The sequence below is a fragment of the Pipistrellus kuhlii genome, unplaced genomic scaffold, assembly GCF_014108245.1.
Source record: "Pipistrellus kuhlii isolate mPipKuh1 unplaced genomic scaffold, mPipKuh1.p scaffold_m20_p_2, whole genome shotgun sequence".
NCBI lineage: Eukaryota > Metazoa > Chordata > Mammalia > Chiroptera > Vespertilionidae > Pipistrellus > Pipistrellus kuhlii.
The window spans coordinates 99,452,462-99,479,395 of NW_023425515.1; the positions used below are offsets into that span (position 1 = coordinate 99,452,462).

The 26,934-nt window shown below is 35.6% G+C and overlaps 1 protein-coding gene, 1 long non-coding RNA gene and 1 pseudogene across 12 annotated transcripts in view; 2 read left to right on the forward strand and 1 right to left on the reverse strand.

The window, feature by feature from the left end:
• Positions 1 to 26,934, reverse strand: part of LOC118722757 (U2 snRNP associated SURP domain containing) — a 76,416-nt gene that overhangs the window by 30,201 nt on the left and 19,281 nt on the right. For 7 of the 11 annotated variants that reach the window (XM_036444647.2, XM_036444653.2, XM_045584116.1 and 4 more), the window contains exons 4-16: positions 22,473 to 22,571; positions 18,102 to 18,216; positions 17,576 to 17,709; positions 12,180 to 12,247; positions 11,569 to 11,663; positions 11,457 to 11,492; positions 11,278 to 11,360; positions 9,876 to 10,041; positions 9,465 to 9,676; positions 8,449 to 8,492; positions 5,324 to 5,428; positions 3,844 to 3,910; positions 3,604 to 3,767 (exon numbers count right to left, since the gene is read on the reverse strand). In XM_036444647.2, the coding sequence (XP_036300540.1) occupies positions 3,604 to 3,767; positions 3,844 to 3,910; positions 5,324 to 5,428; positions 8,449 to 8,492; positions 9,465 to 9,676; positions 9,876 to 10,041; positions 11,278 to 11,360; positions 11,457 to 11,492; positions 11,569 to 11,663; positions 12,180 to 12,247; positions 17,576 to 17,709; positions 18,102 to 18,216; positions 22,473 to 22,571 (1,388 nt within the window). Of the gene's footprint in view, positions 1 to 3,603; positions 3,768 to 3,843; positions 3,911 to 5,323; positions 5,429 to 8,448; positions 8,493 to 9,464; positions 9,677 to 9,875; positions 10,042 to 11,277; positions 11,361 to 11,456; positions 11,493 to 11,568; positions 11,664 to 12,179; positions 12,248 to 17,575; positions 17,710 to 18,101; positions 18,217 to 22,472; positions 22,572 to 26,934 lie in introns of those variants that run through there. The other 4 variants (XM_036444649.2, XM_036444646.2, XM_036444652.2 and 1 more) reach the window with 3 other exon arrangements.
• On the forward strand, positions 2,373 to 26,466 carry LOC118722758. The gene is made up of 3 exons (XR_004989117.1): positions 2,373 to 2,456; positions 23,864 to 23,869; positions 26,455 to 26,466. It is a non-coding gene; the product is annotated as an uncharacterized LOC118722758 (long non-coding RNA).
• Positions 20,506 to 20,626, forward strand: LOC118725117 (annotated as a pseudogene).

Genomic DNA, 26,934 nt, shown 5'->3' on the forward strand with positions numbered 1-26,934 from the left:
ACTTATATGAGGTACCTCTTATATGAGGGTCTAGTAATAATTAATGTCGTTTTTTAACATTCGTTTAAAATCTTGCTTGGCGTTGACTTGTATTGACATAACCTTCAAACTCGTGGTATCTACAGAACGTGTGAAGTGCAATTAACAAGTTTTGCTTGAAAAAGTTTGTGTTTGGTTTGGTTTTTGATGCAAAACTAGGGCTAAGAAGATGGCAGATGAAGAGCATATTCGGCACTGCATGCTTTACAAGTTCCAATTAGGAAGAAAAGCAAGTGAGGCTGCAAAAAACATCTGTAGTGCTCTTGGTCAAGATGCAGTTAGCGCCAGAAAATGCCAGCGTTGGTTTGAGAAACTTCGCGAGGGAAATTTTTCGTTAGATGACAAGAGTGGTCGAGGCTGTGTGTCCAATTTTGATCAAGAAGCTCTTCAAGCTCTTTTGGTGCAAAATCCTCAAATTACCCAACAAGAGCTCACGACAACTTTAAATTGTTCACAAAAAACAATTTCCAATCAATTGCGTGCACTTGGCAAAGTCCAAAAGTTTGGAAAATGGGTTCCTCATGAGTTGACTGACAACAACAGTAATCAAAGAGTCACAATTTGCAGTTCGCTCCTCTCTCGTCAAAACCGTTTGCCGTTTTTAGAGCAAATTGTTACCGGAGATGAACAATGGGTGCTGTACGTTAATTTGAAAAGGCGGCCTCAATGGTTGGACAAAAATGAGGCTCCACAGCCCACGCCAAAACCTGACTTGCATGCGAAAAAAGTGATGTTGTGTGTTTGGTGGAATTTTAAAGGAATTCTTCATTATGAACTTTTACCATCTACCCAAACCATTACAAGTGCAGTGTATAGTGCCCAATTGGAAAGGTTAGCCCAAGCTTTAAGAGAAAAAGAACCCGCGCTGATTAATCGGAAGGGCCTAATTCTTTACCACGATAACGCACGACCGCATACTGCAAGAATCACTGCTGAAAAACTGCGCCAGTTGGAATGGGAAGTTCTCCCTCAACCTGCATATTCTCCTGATATTGCCCCTTCCGATTACCATTTGTTTCGTTCTTTGCAAAACTTTCTTCTTGGAAAAAAATTTAATAATGAAGAATGCCTCAAAAATGCATTGACCGAATTTTTTGCATCAAAATCACAAGAATTTTACAATAGAGGGATTAAAATGCTTCCTGAGCGTTGGGCACAAGTAGTAGAAAACAACGGCAACTATATTGTTGATTAAATTTTGTTGTATTGTTTAAATAAATTCGATTTAAAAAAGTATTAGAAAACGACATTAATTATTACTAGACCTAATTATATAATAGAATAATTTTCCTGGCCTTAAACTAACAAACATTCCAGTGACTTTTAATTTACAAATTAAATCACTCCATTGAAAAAGAACCTTCCTGTTCTTTACCCTGCTTTGAAGGGAGTCTGTTACTTTAGCATTTCTACTTAGCATTAGGAAAGGCTAAAACAAGGACTGATAAATTTCTCAAGTAAAGAATCAGAGAGTAAATAGTTTAGGCTTTGCAATCCATATGGTTTCTGTCACATTTACTTGATTGCTAGTACACCACCACAGCAGCCATAGACAGCATGGAAAGGAATGGACATGACCATGTTGCAATAAAACTTTACAAGAACAGCCGAAACCGGTTTGGCTCAATGGATAGAGCATCGGCCTGCAGACTGAAAGGTCCCAGGTTCAATTCCGGTCAAGGGCATATACCGTGGTTGAAGGCACATCCCCAGTAGGGGGTGTGCAAAAGGCAGCTGATCTATGATTCTCTCTCATCAATGTTTCTATCTCTCTATCCCTCTCTCTGTAAAAAATCAATAAAATATATTAAAAAACAAAACAAAACAAAAAAACACAACAAAAAAATCTTTATAAGAACAGAAGACAGTCGAAACCGGTTTGGCTCAGTGGTAGAGCGTCAGTCTGCGGACTGAAAGGTCCCAGGTTCGATTCCGGTCAAGGGCATGTACCTGGGTTGCGGGCACATCCCCAGTGGGGGGTGTGTAAGAGGCAGCTGGTCGATGTTTCTCTCTCATCGACGTTTCTGGCTTTCTATCTCTCTCTTCCTCTCTGTAGAAAATCAATAAAATATATTTAAAAAAAAAAGAACAGAAGACAGCCAGATTAAGCCTGTGGGCTGTTGGTGGACCCCTAGTCACAATAATAAACATACATCTTCAGAAGCAAATATACTTCAAATACTATAGTTCTCCATTACCAAATGTTCTCATAAACAATGCATCAATGCAGTTAGATTCAGACTTATATAGACTATGCAGTATATAATCCTATATGCTAAAAATTCTTTTTCCATGAGGTATACAGAACTTGCACTGAACATTTAGTAGTTACATTTTTTTTCTTTAAAAATAATTTATTCATTTCCGATCACAAGGTACAGGGAGGATGCAAGGGCAATGCCTGTGACTCCTATGCTGTCCAACCCAGTCTAAGCATGTGATAGCTCAGACATCAGGCTCATCCTGACCCAAAGCCTTCACTCACTTCCTAACTGCTGCAGAATACACTACCTGACCATGTGGGAAGTTTAAATTTGTTTTCCAATGTACTTGTAAGTAATGAAACTGAACTTGCTATTCTAACTGCTGATTTCCCAAAGTTCTCAAGAATGAGTAGGTCATAGGCAAACTATGCTTGTACAGCTTAGAGCCATTTAAACCTTTTAGGAGGCGTTTCTTAAACAGCAGTGACTAAGGCCCTTTCTTTGTTCCCAGTCCACTACTGTCCATGGTGCCTGTAGCCTTGGATAACAGCCTCTGGAGGTCCCTCATATCCTAGGGCAGTGTGGTTCTTTGGCCCCTTGAGTGTGGCTCTTCCACAAAATACCATTTGCGGCGCACACATACAGTGCAATTGAAAAAGAAATTTCAGTCGTTGTACTGTTGATGTTTCTGCTTTTTTTAAAAAAAAAAATATATATATATTTTATTGATTTTTTACAGAGAGGAAGAGAGAGGGATAGAGTTAGAAACATCGATGAGAGAGAATCATCGATCAGCTGCCTCTTGCACACCCCCTAGTGGGGATGTGCCCACAAGCAAGATACATGCTCTTGCCCGGAATTGAACTTGGGACCTTTCAGTCCACAGGCCGACGCTCTATCCACTGAGCCAAACCGGTCCCAGCTGTTTCTGCTTCTTAAACTAGGCTAATTTCACTGTCCCAGAGCTGGCAGAGCACTCTTAAGAACATATACACCTATGGTGGCCATATACTGTACACTGTAGAGACGTTTCAACAGTCAACAATCTGACCTTACTAAGCCAGACAACAATTTTTCCTCTTAATGTTGCATTCAGAGAGACAAGAATTTTAAGTCTATTGAGATAATTTCTATAAGAATATGAAGTATTCCACTGCTAGAGAATCACTGCTTAAAAAATCATCACAAATTTTATTACCAATTTATCAGTAGAAAGAGGTCAATAAAATACACATTTACTCTTGCTAAGATGTTTAAGCACATTCAAAAACTTTAAGATTAACAACTTACTAAAACTATTAATTAAAGCATCACTAAAGGACTTTCTTGAATATGTAAAAGAAAGGAAATAAAATCTTACTCTTCCTTAAGTGCTCCCTTTTTATTAGGCTCTTCTACAAAAGCTTCTGTTTCTTGCTCTTCTGACATCCCATGCAGGTATGGATTTAATGGTGGTGGCCTCCAAAAAGATCCATTTTTGAACATACGAAAATCTTCCGTCCGCCATTTAGTTGGAGAATCTCCCTAATAAACATCCAGAATGTTATTAGAAAGCTCCAATACCTCAGTCAAAATTAACAAAGTAACTGAGTCTACTTGCCTGAAGAATAGAATAAAGCTTCCACCGATAGTAAACATGGGCTGGTGTCTGGTTTTCAAATAAGAATCTAAAATAAAACAAACATCAGATTATTTAAGGTGGAATTGCATTCAAGTAATTATTATCAAATGAAAAATATCTGCCTACTTAGTTCTAAATAAAACCAAAATCAAAGCTCACTGAAGAGAAACTCCTATTCATGTTATGTGCCATCTATATCCTTCCTCACCCAGCCCCAGACTGCTTTCATGACTGATATTAATACTCACAAGGCATATATGAATCTTGCTAAATCTTACAATTGTATTGTTCGATAAAATGTGCCAGGTACTATGTCTGACAATAAAGATATTTTCCCAAGACATAATTTTAAACGGTGTTTTTTTTAAAAAACTACTTAAGAGTGTTAAATGAAATCGGTATAATTTTGATTCATTCACACAAAAACCCCCCACACATGTTAAATGAATGTCTTAGAAGATAAGAAATTTCCTATAAACCTCATTTATCCTACTATATATCACTTATGAAAAACTCATTGAAAAGCATAATGAAATGCATTTTCCTCCTAAAGAATGCTAAAAACCATGCTTTTTTATTAACTAAGGCAAAATCAGATGGAAAACTGACCAAAATACATTCTAGTTCAATTACTAAATCTGCCTTTTCATCTCATTGCAAAAATAACCTGATACTTTTGTAACTTTATTCTTGGAACTATATCTTAATTCCAAAAATGAGAAGTACTTTAAAATTCATACTGATTATAAATGAAATGTGGTAAAGCATGCAATGGAATATATTTTAGACTTTAAAGTAATGAAATTTTGACAAATACTACAACATGCATAAACCTTGAAGACAATATATTAAGTGAAATAAACCAGTCACCAAAGTACATCTGATTCCACTTATATAAGGTACCTAGAGTAACCAAATTCAAAGAGAGTGGAATGGTGACTATCAGAACCTAGGTGAATCAAGGAATGGGGAGTTGTTTAAGTGGCACAAAGTTTCAATTATGGAAAAGAGTTTTGGAAAGAAATTACTGGTGATGGTTACATAACAATCTTAATGCCACTGAACTGTACACTTAAAAATGGTAAATTTTGATATATATATACTAGAGGCCTAGTGCACGAAATTTGTGCACTGAGATGGGGAGGAGGGGGACCCTCAGCCCAGCCTGTGCCCTCTCGCAGTCCGGGAGCCCTAAGAGGATGTCCGACTAAGCCGTCAGTTGGACATCGTTAGCCCTGCCACACAGGCATTGTGCTCGCCAGCTATGAGCCAGGCTTCTGGCTGAGCAGAGCTCCCACTGTGGGAGAGCACTGACCACCAGGGGTCAGCTCCTGAACTGAGCATCTGCCCCTGGTGGTTAGTGCATGTCATAGCGACCGGTTGCTCTGCCATTTGGTCAATTTGCATATTATCCTTTTATTATATAGGATTTTAACACACACACACAAAAAATGCACACCTGAACATGGGATTGTTGATTTCTCTGTTCATAATCATAGCTTCAAACATTGGCCCTTCACGTACAACAAACTCTATCATTCGATGTATCAAGGCGAGCAAATTCCTACAACAACAACACAGTTAAAGAAAATGGATTCAGACCTAACATTATATAAAACTACACTTGACATAAGTTACTATATTGTGTAGAAAAAAATTATTCTGCTAATACAGAATTTTATACAAAAAAAGTAACCTGGAGCATGTTAATGCCTTGTGCATTAAGAGGGAGTGAGGACAGAGGGATAGGGGAAAGGGTGGGGGAGGAATGGTAAAGGAAGGATAGAAAATCACAACACAGCTTCATAACAATAAAGATTTAATTTTCTAAATGCAAAACATTAAATTATGAATCACAACTAACTAAAAGCTGCAAATATATAGTGTCACTAATTTAGACCTTACATGTTATCACAACCATCTAAAATCTTATACACTATCTCAGTTTTAAAATATTCTTAAACTAAGCACTTTCTGTGGTGTTGAAATGTTATGTACATGACTATCACTTATAAAAATGCCAAACTATTTAACAAATTTAAGGCCTGACTTAATAAAAACTCTATCCAACTCCTGTGCTTTTCTGGTACACATATAGCAGATAGAGTTTTTATTGAATCTAACCTTTAATGAGACATCTCTTTGGACTATACTTTAAACTACTTCACACAATTCATGACATATATAATTCTGCCTGTGTATTATGAATCAATGAAGCAATTATATTGACAAAGCCTTAAATAAATGGAGTCCTCTTTCTAAAATATTTCAAAATAAGGGACATGGTGGGATACCCTTCATATTTTTCAATTACTTTCCAATATTTAAGCCAAAAATAAACTTGCAACGTTTTAATATATTCATTTTATGGGTTGGGCTCATAGACAGTCTTTATTTTTAAAATCTGTAGCTGGGTTCTAAAATCATACCTTATTAGACTCCAAATAGAATTTTAGACATTGGTTATGATGTCAGACAAAATGACTCAACTTACTATAAGCTACTCTTGATTTCTCATTCACCAGTCCCCAGTATAGAATTAGCAAATAATAATTGGGAAAAGCAAAAAGATATTGGCTCTTGGTACAAGGCACACAAAAATTACACCTTTAGCATTCCCAGCTCAAATCAAGAAATTAAGTTTATGTAACTGCCAGAATATACATCTAGTTAAATAAGACAATTTTTTTTTGCTCTTGAATGTCTGATTCAGAGAACATGAATAGTAATATAATTTATCTCATGCTTATTATAATTATTTTCTCTCAGTTTTCAAACAAACCTACTTAACTGGACACTAAAATCTCTACATAGTGGGTGGGGGAATTTTTTCACCTCCTAAAAGAACCTAAAAAAGGTAAAAAAAATTCTATAAAGGTTTAATCTTTCCAAAGGGGAACTACGTACTTATAAACTATTGATTCAACTTTAAATTGTTAAAACAAAAAGCATTATTTAATTTTAAACCTAAGTTGTTTTTTCCTTCACGGAAATATTAATTGCTCTACAAATCTGCAGTTCCTGATTTCCAAATGAAAATGAACATATTCTCAGATCTATAGTTAGTGCAAAGTTATGATTCAGTTCCAAAACTCCTACTGCTATGTGTCAAATTACAATACAGAGAAATCTTATGTGTCACAATATACAGTATAAAGTCACTTTCTAGGTGGATAAATGCTATACATTCAGAAACTTGTATGAATTAAGTAAAAACTAACTTGACTTAAGTATTAAAGATAGATTTAAAAATGGTTTAGCAAGTTTAAAACAAAGGATTCGTTCTAATAATGTGTCAAGATATTTAGCAAAATGTACTCAAAACTTTGTTTACAAAAAAGCTGAGCCACATGTAAAGCTACTACTTAATATATGCTTTTTGAATGCTACAATATACTTTCCTGTGAATGATTTATCAGTGGAAGAAAAAACCCACTTATAGTTTTAAATAGGCTTGTAACTGATAAAATTTATTTTTAGAAAATTTAAAGTTTAAAAATGTTGCATATAATTATTTAAAATCAGAATCTGACAATTAGTTATTTCTAATTTGAACCCAACATTATTAAATAACTGTAATCACACTCTTTTCCTTAAGATTGTGTTTCTTATTTTAGAAGGGTGACTTTACTATCAGAATGAAACAGTGTAGTACAAAAAGGTGATATATTTAAGTACTATTTTATTTTAAAATGGTAATTATCTTATTCTGGGCAACAACAACAACAACCAAAAAAAAACACACAAAAAAATGTTTCTCAGTTATAATAAAACCACATTTATTGCAATTGATCGTACCAATGTCTGGTCAAAAACTGTATACTTTCCCAATCCATCCCATGATGTTTTCCTGGTCCCCCGCTGCCGCAGACAGTTCAGCTGGTGTTGCTCACCAAGGCCAATGTCAAAGAGAATTTGGTATTCTTTTGTGTTCATTTATTATTCAACCAGTGTTGTGTTCCTGTGTTTGGGAAAAGGCTTAACTTGACTGAGCAAGAGCATACCTACAGCATGAATTCTTCTGCTTCAACATTATGTTGAAAAGAAAAAAGAAAGGAAAATAAAAGAATTCCAAAAAACTTAATCATCATTTTAAAAGTTCTTAATAGGTTTAGTGGTCATGAAACGAATAGGAATTTCTTCTTAAATTCAATCAGAAAAAAAAAACAAAGCTATGTCTTCAATAAGGAAACTCAAACTAAGGTTGCATATTAAACACAGAAACAAAGAAAAATAACAGATTAGGTCAAACTAGAAATTTATCTAAGATTTAAGATACATTTAAAATCCTTACTTTTCCATCATAATAATCTAATGCAATTAAACTAAAAATACCAGATCAAATCTATTAAACACATTCTAACTACCAAGCTATAAAAATCCTTACAATGGTAACAAAAGCAAAACAGATGACATAAAATTACACAGTATACTTGTTAAATTTCACATATCCCCCAAAAAAGGAATGGGAAGGAACCATTGCTCAGTCAAGATATCACCTTTTCCTCAACACCATTTTTTCTTTTAATTCAGAAGGGGATATTGTCTATATTTAGATCAGTAATAATAAAGAAAAACATGTACCTTTCTGTTGGGATAACCACTTTGACTATGGCTTGCGACAGAGTCTGTATATGAAGTCACATCAGATAATAAACATAGAATATGTGAGTATTGTTAACAAGTAACAAGCAAAAATATACATATGCAATGAAAATACTACACATCTAATCACAAGTTTTGCAGGCAATCACTGCTTTTGAACTAATTATACACTAAGCAATTACATAAAATCAAATGGATGTGTCCAGTGAACAATAAATGTTCACCAAATGCAAAGAATCAGAACATTCCTGCCAGAATGCACATCAATGCACTGAATTAGGTACTACACTGAGAATTATCAGATAAAGATTTTAATTTGTGAAATAATTAACTTTTGCTTCTGACCATAACAGTTTGCTACTTTGTTCCCAAGCCTTTAAAACCAGCCCTGTCATTTTAAGTTCCCAAGCCTTTAAAACCAGCCAGTTGCAAACTCATAATGCAACCAACAAATTCTTACAACTTGAAATTAAGTTGGTTTTATGTTGAATTAAAAAAAAAAATACTCACCCTTTGCTTTTACTAGAGTAATGTTTTTAAAAATCACAAATGCTCTCAAATATTCTAATACCTCATATCTTGAGAACTATGTTAGCTAGCTGCCATCCAAACAGTTTAGTTATTTAGGAGGTATTTCTAACTGAAAAGTCACTAACTAAATACAAAGTATCACTTTCTCAGAACAAAGTAAATTTATGTATTGTACTTAAGCAAACCAGGATATAAGAATGGACAAATAAGGAAGTGGGGGGAGCTGGACTTAATAAGTGGTCAAAAAGAAATGGTAGCCACAATAAAAAAAAAAAAAAAAAAAAAAAAAAAAAAAGGACCTAGTATTTCAAATAGGATATCCATGGGCTAAGGCAGGGAACACACATCTACTTAAGAGTTGCCAAACAGAACTACATATTTTCTATATAATAGTTGAAAAGAAATACTACCACAGATTTAGTATTTACAAATATATGTGTCCTATGTACATTTTTTTAAATTACCTTCTCAAAATCCTCCTTGTTTTTAGGTGGTGGTAACATGGGAGCATTGGGGTTTTTTAACCGCTCTCTAGGCTGCGCATTAAATGGCAGTCCTGATGGAGGTGGGGGAAGCGTATGTTCCATCATAGAAGGCGGAATGTATATTGGATGTGGAGGAATAGGCACAGCTTTTCCCCAACCTAACTTCATTTCAAAAGACATAATCATCTTTCCTACAAGAAAAAAAAAGAAAGATCACCTTGGCAATAACTCACAAAAGAAAATAAAAGATTTCAGGAATTTAAATGAATTTTTTAACCTTTCAATTTCTGGTCCATTTATTTATCCAAAAGCTTTATATCATACTTTCCAAAAAAAAAAAAAAAAAAAAAAAGTCTGAATTCTATAAATGAAAAGTAAAAACCTTCTTACCATTTAAATTTTTTAAAGCTCTTTCAGCATCTCTTCTATTCATAAAGGCCACAAAGCCACAATTTCTCTCCCTTGCTCTTTCTTCATCAGTTCTAGGCCACATAATTTTCACACTGGCTAATGGTCCAAATCTTCCAAATTCTTGGCACAGCATTTCTTCATTCATCTATTCAAAGGCATAAGAGTTTTTTGAATGCCAAAAAGGGAAGAAAGAATTCTACACAACAGAGAGCAAACTATTGTTTTTGCAAAATGAAGAGACATATTAATGCTACATTTTTTTTTTTTTCATTCAAGCACTAGGACTGCTATACAAATAAAATCCTCCCCTTATGGGGCATTCCCAAATCTTTTCATATTAGACATTCACTATTTTATGTAAACAAGTAGTCTAGGTAAAGAGGCTGAGTGGCTAGAAAAATCAAAAGCACACCTCTACCTCCCATTTCTCCTTTGGAGATCCGTGCATCTAAAATAAGTCTGTTTGGGCATTGCTGAATCTTTTCTCAGGCAGCAGTAATTACCACATTTAGGTTAAGGATTTTTTATTTGTTGGCAATGAAAGAAAGACAAAAAAACCTCATCACCTTTTCTTTTTCCAGCACCCAGCTACCAGTGTAATCAAAAACAGAGAAAATACTAAATATGTAATAGGTCCCAGAAGATATATAACTTTTAAGAAAGAATATACTCTTTATATATATATATATATATATATATATATATATATATATGTATAATTATATAATAAATCCCTCACAATATAATTAACGCTGATGTGGGAAAAAGAATTAACATAAAAAAGACAGCTGAAACTGGTTTGGCTCAGTGGATAGAGAGTCAGCTTGCAGACTGAAGGGTCCCAGGTTCTATTCCGGGCATGTACCTTGGTTGCGGGCACATCCCCAATAGGGGGTGTGCAAGAGGCAGCTAGTCGATGATTCTCTCTCATTGATGTTTCTAACTTTCTATCCCTCTCTCTTCCTCTCTGTAAAAAATCAATAAAATATATATTTAAAAAGAATAGCAAGACAATTCAGCCCATACCAGCAAGATAACTTTAAAGACTACTTCTATCAAATTTGCTTACATCAGATTCTTCACTTTATTTTTTTAAAAATATATTTTATTGATTTTGTACAGAGAGGAAGGGAGAGAGAAAGCTAGAAACATCGATGAGAGAGAGTCATCGATCAGCTGCCTCTTGCACACCCCCAACCGGGGATATGCCCTTGACTGGAATCGAACCTGGGTCCCTTCAGTCCCCAAGCCGACGCTCTATCCATTGAGCCAAATCAGTCTCGGCTTCACTTTATTCTTTTTTACTGATTCACAAAGAAGTTTTCTTAAAAAAAGTATAAAAGCATATAAACCAACATTCATTATACTTTCCTAATATTACCTGTGGATTAATATTCCCAAGGTATAAATTAGTAGTGCTTGGATCTCCCACGTCATGTGACCCAGGTGCATAATCATCGAGAACTAAGCAAAGAGCAAAATTATAAAATAAAAATTATAATTTGAAAAACACAAGTCTAGACAATTTTTATTAATTAAAAGAGCAAAAAACGGTATTACCACCAGATGATCTATTTCTTCTTGAAGGCGCATCCACTTAAAAAAACAACAACAATTTTAGTTTACAGAATAATCAATCAGAAATATAAACATTAAAATAAATGTCACTTACTGGAACGCCGCTGACCATCAGAATCTGACTGAGGAGGCTCAAATCGACTTAACCTGCCTTTTGTTTTATGTCTCTCATCACGCTCTTCTTGAATTCTGTTGAAAATATTTATAATCACCAATAATGAGCCAAAATTTGTTTGTTCACATTTAATAAAAACAGAACTTTTCCAGATATTACCTTCAAATAAGATTAGAGACCCTCAGCTATAACAGAGTTTTGAGAAAATTTCTGATATATCATATAACCAATGAACTACAACGCCCACTTTGAAGGTGAGGAAGAAATTCAATATTAAAACCAAGAATTTGTTCTTTTCTGGCCAAGTCTGACCATTTCTTATCCCCACTCTTCAGTAACTTTTGTTTCCACTGCAAACAGGACTCCGGACATTAATTAATTTAATTGCATCCACATAATGCAAGCAACCCAAATGCTGGATGATACATTTTCAAACATACTCCACAAAATACCACTATAATATCTCAAGAAACCTCATGGTAAACCAGTTAGCAGTAGCTAACTGGTATGCTCCATACTTCATACCTGTCTTCTTGTAGGTATCAGCTCAGTATACCTCTGATAGCCATTCTCAGCCCTAGTAAACTTACTGTTTCAATTCTTCTTTGAAGAGTTCCAAATTGCTTTTTTTCTTTTCTTTCTCCCCTTTCTTCAGTGGCTATGAAGGATATGACAAGTTATACTTCAAACAAAAAACAGTTAAACAAAACCAATGGTTCAATAATCATTTTAAATAATTTTTACTTTAGTGCCATTATATTTTAATTGTTTAAATTAGAATGAATGCTTCGATTATCAGTTTCCCTTTCTGATCTCTCAAACTAAGTATTTAACAATTTTAAAAACAAACAGGCTGGTGATTGTGGAGGGAGAAGAGTAAAGGGAGTTTGAAGAGGATATAGAGGTGATAAATGATGATGGAAAAATATTAAATTAAATCTTAAAAATAAATAAAAACAAAATGATAACTATCAGTCTTAAAGTAAAAGAACCACTAATATTAGCCCTCAAAAGTCTGTAATAATCAAGCCTAAGTATTGTTGAAGAAGTAAGGCAAATTTTTTTTAGTAAGTTCTTTTATTTTTAATTTATTGACTTGGAGGGGAGGGGAAGAGAGGAGTATGTTGTTCCACTTACTTATGCATTCACATTCATTGGTTGATTTTTTTAATGTGTCCTGACTGGGGGGTTTGTGGGGTGTGTGGAACCCACAACCTTGGGGTATTAAGATGAGGCTCTATACAACTGAGCTACGAGGGGAGGAAGAGGGGGTGCAAAAGTAACTGAACTTCCATGAACAAAACTACCAAATATATGCACTCTTCAAAACAATTACCTTGGGAGAATATGAATTACTATCTTTAGACTTTCTTTTGAAAAATTATTTAACAGATGAAATGATATTGTATATAGAAAACCCTAAGACACTACCAGATTTAATAAATGAATTTAGCAATGCAGCAGGATACAAAATCAACTCCCAAAAATTGATGGCTTTTTTATAGACCAATAATGAATTCTCAGAAAGAGAAACTAAAGAAATAATCCCATTTACCATTGCAACAAATTTTTTTAAAGTATTTAGAAATAAACTAGACCAAGGAGGCAAAAGAAAACTATAGGATATTGAAAAAAAGATATAAAAGAAGACATAAACAAGTGGACGAATATACTGTGTTCATGGATTGGTAGAACCAACATCATTAAAATGTCCATACTACCCAAGGCAATTTACAGATTCAATGCAATCCCCATTAAAATACCAATAGCATATTTCACAGACCTAGAACAAATACTCCAAAAATTTATATGGAATCAAAAAAGAGCTCGAATAGCTGCAATAATCTTGAGAAAGAAAAAAGTTGAAGAATCACAATACCAGATTTCAAGTTATACTACCCACCATAATCAAAACAGCCTGGCACTGCCACAAGTACAGGTATATAGACCAATGGACTAGAACAGAGAACCCAGAAATTGACCCAAGCCACTACACTCAATTAGCATTTGACAAAGGAAGCAAGAACATACAATAGAGTAAAGACAGTCTCTTCAATAAATGGTGTTGGGAAAATTGGGCAGATATATGCAAAAATTAAACTAGACCACCAACTTACACCATACACACTAATAAACTCAAATAAATAAAAGACTTAAATCTAAGGAAACCATAAAAATCCTAGAAGAAATCATAGACAGCAAAATCTCAGACATCTCTCATAGCAGTATGTTTACAGATACATTGCTTAAACTAAAGGAAACAAAGGAGAAAATAAACAAATAGGACTACATCAAATTTAAAAGCTTCTGCAGAACAAAAGAAACCATCAATAAAACGAAAAAAAGAGCCCATTGTAAGGAAGAACATATTAATATTTGTCAATGGCACATCTCATAAGGGGTTAATATAGAAAATATATAAGGAACTTATACAACTTAACAGAAGACAAAAAAAGCCAATAAAAAAATGGACAAAGGACCTAAATAGACACTTCTCCAAAGAAGGCATATAGATGGCCAAGAAACATGAAAAAATGCTCAGTCACTAATCATCCAAGAGATGCAAATCACAACGACAATGAGGTATCACCTCACACCTGTCAGAATGGCTATCATCAACAAATCAACAAATGACAAAAATGCTGGTAAGGATGTGGAGAAAAGGTAACTCTAGTACACTGCCAGTGGGAATGCAGACTGGTGCAACCATTATGGAAAACAGTATGGAGTTTACTCAAAAAATTAAATATGGAACTGCCATTTGACCCCAGGATCCTACTTCTAGGAATATATCCTAAGAAACCCAAAGCACCAATCAGAAAGAATGTATGTAACCCCACCTATGTTCATAGCAGCACAATTTATAATAGCTAAGATCTAGAAACAGACCAAGTGCCCAACAGTACATGAGTGGATAAAAAAAGCTGTGGTACATTCTAGGCAGCTGTAAAAAAAAAAAAAAAAAAAAAAAAAAAAAAAAAAAGAGTATCTTACTTTAAGATAGCAGGGAGGGACCTGGAAAGTATCATGCTAAGTGAAATAAGTCTGTTAGAGAAAAGTATCACTTGATCACAATCATATGTGGAATCTAAGTAACAAGATAAACTAGTGAACAAAGTGGGTCTAGAGACAGAACCATGGAAGAGAGTGGGGAATCTGAGGGAAGATGGGGGAGGGTGGGTAGTTGGATGGTAATCTACTAAAGACCTTATATACACATATGTATAATCCATGGACACTTACAATAGGGTACTGAAGGCCTGGGGCTGGTGGGTTGGAGGGAGTCAATAAGAGGGGAAAGGGGACATATGTAATACTTTCATCAATAAAGAATTATTTAAAAAATATGGCTGTTGTGTGTGTGTGTGTGTGTGTGTGTGTATAAAGTTGCATGTAATAGTCCTAAAAAAAATTATTTTCAAAAGTGCTTTTAGAATAACCTTTTATAAGAACCAAAATAATTCAAAGGAGGATAGTCTTTTTAACAAATGGTAACAGAACAGCTGAATATGCACATGCAAAAAAGATGAAGTTGGAATTCTACTGCACACCATATAGAGGTGAACAAAAGTAGGTGTATGGTTATAATACAATAAATGAAAATACAAGAATAAGCTGTTTTATGTACCACAACTGTAAACCGACTTTTGCCCACCACTGTATAAAAAATTTCATTCAACTGGTTCACACACCTAAAGGTAGGAGCTAAAACTATAAAATTCTTAGAGAAATACACAAGAATGAATCTTCATGACCTTAGGCAACAATTTTTTAGACATGACACCAAAAGCACCAATGACAAAAGAAAAAAACTGATAAACTGAACTTCAAGTAAATTAAACTTTTATGGCTCAAAGGACATTATCAAGAATGGGCAAAAATAATCCACAGAATGGGAGAAATATTTGCAAATCATATAGCTGATACGAAACTTGACTCCAAAAGTGTAGAATATTCTTATAATCAAACAAAAAAATGTAAATAATCAAATTTAAAAATGGGCCAAGAATCCGTAAAGACATTTCCACAGAATATTATAAATAAATGATAAATATATAAATGTTCTGCATTTTTAGGAAAATGTAAATTAAAAAAAAATACAATTAGGTACAACTTCACACCCACTAAGATGACTATAATAAATTTAAAGACAAACAATTTCAACAAGTGTTGCTACAGATATAGAAAATGGAATCTTCATACATTGTTGATAGAGCTACTTTGGAAAAGAGTTTGGCAGTTCCTCAAAAAGTTAAATAGTTACCTTATAACCCAGCAAATCCACTTCCAGGTATAGATAAAAGAATTGAAAACACATGTCCACAATAAAGCCTATATGTGAATGTTTATATTAGCATTATCCTATATAATAAAAGCCTAGGTGGCGTCCCAGGACATCATCACAAGATGGCCGCCATGATGTTATCACACTATGGCTGTCCCCACGTTGTCACAAGATGACCACCACAAAATGGCCAGCAGGAGAGAGCAGTTGGGGGCAACCAGGCCTGCAGGGGGGAGGGCAGTTGGGTGCAACCAGGTCCGCAGGGAAGGGCAGATGGGGATGACCAGGCCCGTAGGGGAGGGCAGCGGGGAGTGACCAGGCTGGCAAGGGAGAGCAGTTGGGAGCAATTGGGCTGGCAGGGGAGCAGTTAGGGGGTGATCAGGCAGGCAAGCAGGCAGGTAGGCGAACGATCATTAGGAGCCAGCAGTCCCGGATTGTAAGAGGGATATCCAACTGGGATTGGGCCTAAACTGGCAGTCGGACATCCCTCAAGGGATCCAATATTGGAGAGGGTGCAGGCCAAGCTGAGTGACCACCCTTCCCCATGCACAAATTCCATGCACCAGATCTCTAGTTCTACTATAATAGCCAAAAGTGGAAACAATCCAAATGTCCATCAAGAGATAAATAGAGCAACAGCCCACAGACTGAAAGGTCCCAGGTTCGATTCCAGTTGGAGGTACATGCCTGGGTTGTGGGCGTAGTCCCCAGTGTGGGGCGTGCAGGAGGCGGCTGATCAATGATTCTCTCTCGTCATTGATGTTTCTATCTCTCTTCCTCTCTGAAATCAATAAAAATATATTTAAAAAAAAAAAAAAAAGCGAGATAAATGGATAAACAATATGGGATATATCCATAATATGGAATATCATCAAACCATAAAAAAGAATGAAGTACTGATATATGCCACAACATAGATGAACTCATTATGTAAGAACCCAGAAACAAATGGCTGAGTTTTTGTGTTGTATGATTCCATCTGTGTAAAATGTCCAGAAATGACAGATCCAAAGAGACAGAACGTATATTAGTGGTTGCCAGGGATTGGTGAAGACTAAAAATAGGTATAAAGTTTCTTTCTGGAACAATAAAAATATTCTGAAATTAGAGATCAGTGATTGCTATACAACTAAAGATACTAAAAACATAAAATCACTGAATTGTATACTTTATAAGGATGACTTTTAAATTATATCTATCTAAAAAAAATAAATGATATCTACCTACCTTCCTACATAAAAAGCTTACCCTCAAAAAATAAAAACTTTTATAGCATTGAGGATACTTAGAAGTGTCACTAATTCTGGTAGTAATTCCAAATAAATTCCAAAAATGTACCAAGCACCAGACACACTGTGGGACATGGGACATATTTAGTCTTCCAATGAGTATACAAATATCTCAGTTCAGAATTGCTTAAAAATACAATCCCATTATTTTATATTTACAACTAAAATATACTAGTCAACTTTTCACTTGCTTTTCAATGCTATGACTATTGTAATAGCAAATGCTCAGTGCTCAAAGAGCAAGAACTATTATCTACATGTCCTATTCTAAATTATTCTTAAGGTCCAAAACTCAACATCTAGTCACAAAAGAATTAAAAAGAAACCAAAGTCCTGCTTACAGTGGAAGTACTAAAGTACCACTGACAGTGTCATCTCAACATAAGTGATATCCTATTTAAGAAGGACTTACAGGTTTTTTGGTTTCTATCACAAGAAGAGATGGTGGTCTTTCATTGGATGACTGATTCGGAGGGTTTTTTTGATCTGCAAATCTTGAAGATGGCTTATAGATTTTGCCTCTTTTTTCATCTGTTTCATGTTCTTCTGAAATTTAAAATACTAAGTTTCAATATTAATTCCACATTATTTGAATTTTGTTTACTTGCTATTTGTATTTAAAAATAAAATGCTTTTAGTCCTAATACATAATAGTCTCAAAAATACTGAGTTTATAATTTTATAGTAAAAATGAATATTAATGTTTTTGCAGAGTGTTCTGCTATCTTAAAATTTGGAAGGTAGTAAATATTTTTAAAACTTATTTAGTTCCAATTCTCATTAATCCACATTTGGACACTTATTTTAATAATACCACTAGAGGGTGCTGATAGAAAGGAAACATTAAATTCAAAAGCAATCAAACTTCTTTCATAATTCTCTTGGTCATTCAACCATGGCTTTTGAGTTTACAAAAGGGCTATAATATTCATGCTTACCTTTAGCTGCATTAACAACACCTCCACGAACAAATGTCTTCACTTTATTACCATCACTTCCTTCAAAAGCAGCAAGAAATTCCTCATAAATCTCAGCAGCAGCCTTTTCATCCTCCTAAATACACATGAATAATTTAATATAGCCTAATACAAAAAATTATTATTGTTTGTAGGCTTAAACTCATCAAGGCATAATGTAAACAAAACTTCTCCCTTTGCTGGGGAAAGTAGGTTAAGCAGTCTTAATAGATAATCTAAGACAAATATTACATATTAATTAACACTGAAACTAAGAGGCTTTGCTCTTCTACTGGTACAGTGGAACCTCAGTTCTCAAACATAATTCATTCCAAAAGATTAAGAAGTGATTTGTTCAGAAATCGAATCATTTTTTCCCATTAGAAATAATGTAAACTGAATTAATCAGTTCCAGACCCTCAAATTATTCCATTTTAACCTTTCTTATACACAGTACATGTCTAATATACTGTATAATCTACAAATAATTCTTTTCTTAAATTTGTCAAACCATCCCCTATTAGCCTTAAACAAAATTTTCATATATGGCTGCTACCTGCTCTTCATTTATCCAATCAATTAGTTTTCTACCTATTCAAAAGCCTGTGATAGTTGTTTTGTGAGCACTTTCACACCTTTAGCAACATTAGCACTCTTGATGGTGTCATCATGTTTTAAAATTGGGCTAATCATAGACTGATTTGGCCAGCAACAAAAGCATTCTTCCCTTTGTTGCGAGGAAAGCTTTTTGTTATGAGGTATCAGCGTGAAAGGGTTTGTCAGGTGGAAAACTGAGTTTTAGTCCACATCTTTTCTGTGAACAACTTGATTGAGAACTGAATTTTTCTAGATGGGAGACATTTAAGAAATGAGGTTTGACCATAATTGGTAGAAGTAATAAAGGACCCACTAAGTAAATTTGTTTAGAGGCAATTCTAAGGTCAAACTGACTTCAAACAATTGACTTTAGAAAATATATTATTATATTAATGTTTATATTGGTTCCAAGGCACAATGATTTAATTCAGTGAATATAAATACAAAGATTTCCTTTCCAAACCACTGAAGACAAAAATATTAGAAATTGGACCCCGAATAGCCAAAGCAATCCTAAGAAAAATAAAGTAGGAGGGATCTCAATACCAGATTTCAAACTGTATTACAAAGCCACTGTTCTCAAAACAGCATTGTACTGGCACAAGAACAGACATATAGATCAATGGAATAGAATCGAGAATCCAGATATGGACCCAAACCACTATGCTCAATTAATATTTGACAAAGGAGGCAAGATCATACAATGAAGTCAAGACAGACTCTTCAACAAATGGTGTTGAGAAAATTGGACAGATACATGCAAAAAAATGAAACTATTGTACATCACCAACTTACACCATACACAAAAATAAACTCAAAATGGATCAAGGACTTAAACATAAGAAGGGAAACCATAAAATACTAGAGGCATCCACAGGCAGCAAAATCTCAGACATATGCCAAAGCAATTTTTTCACTGATACTGCTTCTAGCACAACGAAAGCTAAAGAGAAAATAAATGCAACTTCAGCAAAATAAAAGCTTTTGCATAGCAACCATTAACAAAATAACAAGAAAGCCCACTATATGGGAAAGCATATTTGCAAATGTTATCACTGACAAAGGTTTAATCTCTAACATCTACAGGCAGATGAATGATCCAATAAAAAAATGGGCTATGGACCTAAATAAAATCTTTTTGAAAGACAGAAGGCCAAGAGACACATAAAAACATGCTCAATGTCACTAATTATACAAGAAATGCAAATCAAAACAACAATGAGGTACCATCTCACAACTATCAGAATGGCTATCATCAAATCAACAAATGACAAGATGAAAAAGGGTCCCTGGTGCACTGCTGGTAGGAATGCAGACTGGTGCAACCACTGTGGAGAACAGTATGGAGTTTCCTCAAAAAACTAAAAATGGAACTCCCATTTGACCCAGTGATCCCACTCCTAGGAATATATCCCAAGAAACTATAAACACCAATTACACAGGATATATGCACCCTATGTTCATAGCAGCACAATTTACAATAGCTAAGATTTGGAAACAGCCTAAATGGCCATCAGCAGATGAATGGTACAGAAAACTATGGTACATCTACACAATGGAATACTATGCTGCCATAAGAAAGAAGGAATTCTTATCATTTGCAGCCACCTGGATGGAATTGGAGAACATTATACTAATTGAAATAAGCCAGTCAATGAAAGAAAAATACCACATGACCTCACTCATTCATGGATAATAAAGAACATTATAATCTGATGAACAAAAAGATAAGAGGCAGTAAAGCATCAAACAAACTGTCAAATTATAGCAGGAAGGTTAGGGAGAGGTGTGTGAGATAAGAGATCAACTAACTGTCCTGGTGTGCTAGAGTTCTCGGAGAGAATCTGCAGGTCTTGATTCACTGGCTTGGGCAGTAAGTGCCCCTGGTAGTGCCCAGATCAGAAACATAGGTGGAAAACAAAACAAAACAAAACAAAACAAAACAAAACAAAAGAAACAGAGAGAGAGAGAGAGAGAGAGAGAGAGAGAGAGAGAGAGAGAGAGAGAGAGAGAGAGAGATCAGCTGAAGGACTTGAATAATATAAGAATAATCAACAGATGCAAAATATTGGGGGTGAGAGCATGTATGACAGTGGGGTTGAGGGGACAATGGTAAGATATGTGTATATATATGATACCTTAATAAAAAAAAATAATAGAAATTGAAGCAGTATTATATCCAGACAGCATTAAAAAAAAAAAAAAGAAGCTCAGAACCTTGACAATTTCCATTAAAACTATGCTAAATGTCCTCATAATGTATGGATAGAAAGGCCTCTGGAACAGAATAGAAAGTAGAGAAATAAATCCAACAGCATGTGCAAATTTAGTATTCAATAAAAGTGGCATCTCAAATCAACGAAGAAGAGATGGACTTTTCAATGAATGATGGTGGGGGCTACCTTGATTTTAAAAGAGATAAAAATGGCCGAGACCGGTTTGGCTCAGTGGATATAGAGCGTTGGCCTGGGGACTGAAAGGTCCCAGGTTCGATTCCGGTCAAGGGCATGTACCTTGGTTGCGGGCACATTCCCAGTGGGGGGTGTGCAAGAGGCAGCTGATCGATGATTCTCTCTCATCGATGTTTCTAACTCTCTATCCCTCTCTCTTCCTCTCTGTAAAAAATCAATAAAATATATGAACCAATTATTCACATTATACACAGATTTAATTTTTAAAAAAATAAAACCATGTGAGTATTAGGAAAAAGTGAGGAAATTCTTTTATAAGATGGGAATGGGAAAATCTTGACTAAAAAAAAAAAAAGAACCCTAAAGGAAGGACCCATAAATCTGATTACATAATAAGTACTTTATATATGACAAAACACTGGAAGCAAAATAAAAAGACAATTGAGGAACTGGGACAAAACACTTCATTGTATATCACAGACCAAGTATTAATATACATAATATACAAGGTTTCTAAAAATATAGGTAGCCTACTAACTTATAGAATGATTAGTTTAGTTAGGAGCAGACCATCACAGAAACAAAACCAAGAAAAGTTGTTCAACCTTATTTAGTTATACAAAAAAATACAAATTTAAAGCTAAATTGAGATACTATTTTCACCTAGCCAGGTTGGCAGAACAACTTTGATAACACCCTTTGTTGATAGGTTATGAAGAAACTCCCAGTAATAGCTGACAGGAAAGCAAATTGGCCCTGCCCTGAGAGAGAGCAATTTGACAATATTTAGAGAGCTATATTTACATGTTTAACACCAACCCAGTAGTCTCACTTATAGAATATGTTCCAAGGATACACTAGCAAAGAAAAAACCATATGCACATTAATTATCCATAGCAACAATATCTGAAATGGCAAAAGACCAAAACAAATAGAATTTTCATTGAATAAACAATTGCATTTCTATACAAATACTTAAAAAAAGAGAGAAATATCTCAATATTCTTGTTAATCTCTGAGACATAATGTTAAGTAAAAAAATCAAGATGAAAAAGGTAAACTATATGCTACTGTGCACCTAAGAGGATAGGGTACAATACAGATGTACACACTTGCTTATAGAAAAGAATAGACCAAAAAGAAAACAGGGATAGAAGGAGACAAGGATAGAAGCTAGACTCCTCTAACCAGACCTTGGGTTATAGACTTGAATTGGAGGCAGCAGCTAAGAATACCCTGGAAGTCAAAAATCTCTGAAAAACATATTTCTACTGCCCATACACTTACTGTCCCTTTGGATACATTTATTTCCAAGGATCACTCAAAATACATTTTTAAACATTACCTTTTTCTTCAATTCTTCTTGCTCCTTCTTACTTAAAGTTCGCTTAGCTGTACTCATTTTTCCAATACTGAATGCTTTAAGTTTGTTTTCTAGAAGAGGCTATGAAAAAAATAAAAAAGCATACCTTTACATAGTCTTAATACTAGCTCTAACTTAATAGACCTAAACTGATAACCAAATCTTCAGAACAGACAACTTAAAAAAAAAAAAAAAAATCATTGTAAAAAAAAAAAAAAAAAAAAAAGTGAGAGTATGCTATGCATCAGGTACCTGCATACCTTAAAGGTTAAAATCTGTTGTAAATATATGTTATCTTCAGCTAGCAAAGGACAGCTTCATTTATTAGCTGAAGGTTACCAACATACAAAAGATTTTTTTACAAAAGGCTTCAAACTCATTCAACTTGCTTGTTAGCAGCAAGAATAAAAAAAGCAACTGAGCAGGGAAAGCACAGATGTTTCCCAGTAAAACAAGCAGTATAGAAAATAGACATTTTGAATAAAGAAAAAGGCATACATTTCCATGGTTAAGCAGAAATCTTATAACCAACAGTTCAGGTACCACAAATTGCATCACTTCCTTGTAGAATTCAGTAAATTACCTCAATCTTTTTTTCCCCCCTTCAATGCTTTTCTATTTCTATTTTTTTGTTGTTGTTGTTTTCACTTACAGTTTACATTCAATATTATCTTTTACTAGAGACAAGTACACTGGTAGGATCCCTTGGCCTGACCTGCAGGTATTAGGCAGAAACTGGCCCTCCAAAATTGCCTGAGGGGTCCCAGATTGCAAGAGGGCAATCAATTCTCGGATGATACACCTGGGAATCAGGCTCCTTCCTCTCTGATTCCGATGCATCACCTGAGAACCACAGCTGTCAAGTCACTGCAGCTTGGCAGGTCCTGTGTTGAGCGTCTGCCCCCTAGTGGTCAGTGTGGGCCATAGCTACTGGTTGGAGCATCTGCCCCCTGGTGGTCACTGAACATCATAGCTACTGGTCAGACAGTCGGATGGTCACTTAGGCTTTTATATATATATAGGTTAGTTTCAGGTGTATAGTATAGCAATTAATCACATACTTTACAAAATGTTCACTTCCCCCCTGATATTGTTAGTACCCACCTAGCACTATACATCATTATTACAGTACTAGAGGCTCAATGCACAAAATTCATTCCCCCAGCTGCCAGGACCCCTCAGGCTGCTGGCAGGCACCCAGGACCTGGGATTCTCTTGCAGCCCTGGCTTCGTCTGGAAGAATGTCTGCTCTAATTAGCATATTACATTTTTATTATTATAAATTCTTGACTATATTTCCTATGGTGCACTTTACATTCCCATTATTATATTACTAGAGGCCCAGTGCATGAAATTTGTGCACCAGAAGGGAGGGCTGTGTGTGTGTGGGGGGGTGTTCCTCAGCCCAACCTGCACCCTCTCACAATCCACGACTGCTAGCTCCCAACCACTTGCCTGTTTGCCTGCCTGATTGGCCCTAACCGCTTCTGCCTGCCAACCTGATCAACCCCCAACCACTTCCCAGCCAGCCCAATCAACACCTAACCGCTCCCCTGCTGGCCTGGTCACCCTAACTGTCCTCCCCTTCAGGATTGGTCGCCACCAAATGCCCTACTCCGCTGACCTGGTCACCCCTAGGTGCCCTTCCTTGCCAGCCTGGTCACCCCTAACTGCCCTCCTCTGTTGGCCAGATCACCCCCAACTGTCTTTCCCTGCAGGCCTGTTCCCCCCAACTACCTTCCCTTGCAGACCTGGTCCCTCCCAACTGCCCTCCCCTGCTGACCTGATCGCCCACAATTGCCCTCCCCTGCTGACCATCATGTGGCGGCCATCTTGTGTGAAAATGGGGGCAGCCACCATTGGACACATGGGTGTGGCCATATCATGTGTTGGAATGATGGTCAATTTGCATATTTCCTCTTTATAATAAAGGGCAGAGCTCGGTACATGAAATTTATGCACTGGGGGTTGCCCTCCTCTGCCAGCCTGGTCACCACCTAACCACTCTGCTGCCAGCCTGATTGACGCCTCGGTCGCCTCCAACTGTCCTCCCCTGCCAGCAAGGGTGTGAGGGTCAATTTGCATATTCTTTCTTTATTAGATAAAATTATGTGTATAATCCTATCTAATAAAGAGATAATATACAAATTGACCGTGACTCCAACACATAAGATGGCCACCACACGATGGCCAGCAGGGGAAGGCAGTTGGGAGGGACCAGGTCTGCAGGGGAGGGCAATTAGGGGTGATCGGGCCAGCAGAGGAAGGCAGTTGGTGGTGACCAGGCCGGTAGGGGAGGGTAATTAGGGGCAACCAGGTCAGCAGGGGAGGGCAGTTATGGGTGACCAGGCTGGGAGGGGAGGGCAGTTAGAGGTAACCAGGTTAGCAGTGGAGGGCAATTAGGTGCAATCGGGCCAGCAGGGAAGCAGTTAGGTGTCAGTCAAGCTGGCAGCAGAGTGGTTAGGGGTGATCAGGCTGGCAGGCAAAAGTGGTTAGGGGCAATGAGAAAGGCAGGCAGGCAGGCAGGCAGGCAGGCAAGCAGTTGGGAGCCAGCACTCCTGGATTGTGAGAAGGATGTCCTGTAGGATCAGACCTGAACGGGTAGTCGGACATCCCTTGAGGGGCCTCAGATTAGAAATGGTGCAGGCTAAACCCCTTCACCTTTTCACCTTCCTCCCCTCTGGCAAGCATCAGTCTGTTTTCAGTTCTCTATTTATTGTAGTTTTGCTTATTTATTTATTCTGTTCTTTAGATTCCATGTAAGTGCATAAGGTATTTATCTTTCTCTGACTGACTTATTTAACTTAGTATAATATCCTCTAGGTTCATCCACGCTGTCACAAATTATAAAATTTCATTTTTTTATGGCTAAGTAATAGTCCCTTGTTTATAAGTACTACTAATTTTTCTCTACTTATCTATTGAGGGGCATCTGAAATCACCTCATCAACAATAGTGATGTTTATAAAAATCATTTTCTTTACTGGGAATATATCATAAACAGTATTTCAGGTTTTTGCACAAGTAAGCATTCATCAATTACTTACTTTTGAATGTGAGGAAATAGTATTATCTTCTGAAATATGGTTTGAATAAATTATAGACCTTTAGTTGTTCAGTTAATTTGAATGTTAGCTTATGATTCATAACTTAAAATAAATGTTTATTAAATACAACAGAAAATATTAATCTGCCATTAAATCTGAAGGTTTCATAGCTCCTACTAAAAGAGAAGTTAATCAACTGCAAAATTAGACTTTATCAATCCCAGTTAAAAAGGCTTGCCCTTGCAATATGCAAAATGAAAGAGTAATATTACTGCAAACTATTTTAAAGTTACATTAAATTCCTTTTGAAAAACAAATAAAGCAGCTTATAACCCAAAAGTCAACATTGGATTTCAGGGACAGATTCAAGATAATTTTTTGACTGAAATAGGAAGAAAAATGTTTTGCCATCATTCAGTCAACATCTTAAGTTTCAACTTAAAAAGTTTAAATAAATTATAAAATCACATATAAATGCAATGGAAGACATAATTTTATAAAACAAAATGTTTGGGCTCAATTTTTAGTTATAGCCTAAGAGCTAAACCCACAATGGAAATGGTTAAGATACTTAAGGTCTATTCATGCAAAGAAATGCAATCATCCATTAAAATTTTTGTTTTGCAAAAGTTAAAAAAAATCAGAACTAAAGTCAGAATATTTTTTAAGTATGTTCCTGTAAAATGGATCTCAGGAAAGTAAAACGTTTTTATGCTGAGAAATATTCAAGGAAAAGTTTTTAAGCGTTATCAATATTAATAGGCTGGTGCTAATTATCTTCATTATTGTTTTCAAAATTTAGTCACAAGAAAATATTTAAAACGGAAAAAAGAGCACTTTTCAGACACATGCAATAATGAAGCTCCTTCTTTGGGTTCTCGTATTGCCCTGGATAATGCACTAGCCAATGTGAATAGCACCTGTCTGTCTACTTCCCAAGGCAAGACTATAAGCTGAGAGCAAGAGCCATGTATTTTTTAAACATCTGTGTGTGTGACTGGCATTTGCACATGGTTCAGTAAATGAGTGGTATAAATGGGGGGGTGGGGAGGGAACAATAAATGTGACCATTTAACAATTTTACATCCAAAACACCCGTTGATTTTTAAAAGAAAATTTTAAATAAAACATGCCTCACTTATAACTAAAAACCATTTCCTTGGATGAACTTAAGTTTATCGTTAATTCAAATACAACAAAAAAAAGCTATTTTCAAATACTACAAGATGAAACAAGTACAAAACCAAGATATTCAAGCACCAAATTAAAGGACAGATTAAAATCATTAACTAGCCCTAGCTAATTTTGCTCAGTGGATAGAGCGTTGGCCTGTGTCCTGAAGGATTCCGGGTTTGATTCCAGGTTGTAGACTCAATCCCTGATGTGGGGTAGCCTGT